At 35.9% G+C, this 1,384-nt stretch overlaps 1 protein-coding gene across 1 annotated transcript; it reads left to right on the plus strand.

Moving 5' to 3' along the window:
• Positions 1-234: 234 nt before the first annotated feature.
• LOC104596641 (putative invertase inhibitor) lies at positions 235-774 on the plus strand. The gene has a single exon (XM_010257899.3). The coding sequence runs from the start codon at positions 235-237 to the stop codon at positions 772-774; it is 540 nt and encodes a 179-aa protein (XP_010256201.3).
• The last annotated feature ends 610 nt before the right edge of the window (positions 775-1,384 follow it).

A 1,384-nucleotide genomic window follows, 5' to 3' on the forward strand; every position in this document is an offset into this window, starting at 1 on the left:
TAAAACAAACGGTTGAGACGGTGATAGCAGCTGATGCAAACTCGGCTGAGAGGAGTGCATGCAGAGTGCCCGATCGAGTAAGAAGAATTGATTAATTAATTAGGTGCCGGTTTTTCCGTCTACAACGCGATTGAGTTAGGATTGGGGCCTTTTGAGAATTAATAAATAGGGCATGACGGAAGAAACAAGGCACAGAAGAAGAGATTTGAGATTTCAGTCTTGGCATCGGAAAAGATGAGGCGTTCCATTTCTTTGTTCAATTTGGCCATCTCTGTGCTCATTCTTTCTCAAGTTGCAGTTGGGGAAGATGTTGTAGAGGAAACCTGTAAGAAGGTAGCGGCCAAAGAGCCGGGCATGAGCTACGACTTCTGCGTGGCGTCCCTCCAAGCGGATCCCAAGAGCCGAACGGCGGACCTGCCGGGACTCGGCGTCATCTCCATGAAGTTGATGATATCCAATGCGACCAACGTGAATGAATACATAAAGCAGCTCTTGAAAGATGGGAAACTGGAGAATATGACTCGGCAGGCCTTAGAGGATTGCTCGAGTCTGTACTCGGATTCCATCTCTTCTGTGAAGGATGCCATCAATGACTTCAAGTCGAAGGATTACAACGGAGCCAATATAAAGATCAGTGCGGCCATGGAAGCACCCACGACGTGTGGAGAAGGTCTTTCGGAGGGGAAAGCCAAGGAGTCTGGTTTGACGGAGCGGAACGATGCTTTCTACAAACTGAGTGGAATTGCTCTCGTAATAACCACCCTCTTTAATTGATCAAGGAACTTCATTTTAAATTTTTAATGGTTTATGGCTGATAGAAAAATGTTGATTTATTATATTATTATAATATAAAAAAGTGTGATAAATGAGAATTATTTTCATGAATAATAAAAATGAGATAAAAATTAGGAAAAAAGAATAAAGCATTAATGTCTAATACATAATTCCACAAAACATGTCAAATGGTTCCATGATTTAATTAGCTAGGCTGTTGTAGTCAAGTGGTTTGGTGGTAAATGAACCTACAATCTTGAATTGGGTGATTGGCTAATTAATCTAATAAATTGATTTGAGCACAATATTAAAAATCAATATCAAACAATATATTGGAATTGTATTTCCTCTTGTTAAATAAGTAATTTTTATTGTGTTATAAATTAAATAATTAAAAATAAAATATATTATTTTTTTATAAATTTTACGGAAAAAATTGAACATGTATTAATATTATATATTCTTTGTATTAAACAAAAATATATTTGACAAAATGAGAATTATTGTTAGTAAAAATAGAAATAGCTAAAATACAAAAAATAAAACAAATTAATGTATTAACCATAGCTTATTTTCCTGGTTAAATAGGTTAATGATTCTATCGGTAATG

The sequence above is a fragment of the Nelumbo nucifera genome, chromosome 1 (assembly GCF_055504915.1).
Source record: "Nelumbo nucifera cultivar China Antique chromosome 1, China Antique-T2T, whole genome shotgun sequence".
In the NCBI taxonomy this organism is placed as follows: domain Eukaryota; kingdom Viridiplantae; phylum Streptophyta; class Magnoliopsida; order Proteales; family Nelumbonaceae; genus Nelumbo; species Nelumbo nucifera.

Coding starts and splice junctions, on each gene's coding strand:
- LOC104596641 (XM_010257899.3), top strand. CDS start 235: ATGAGGCGTTCCATTTCTTTGTTCAATTTGGCCATCTCTGTGCTCATT.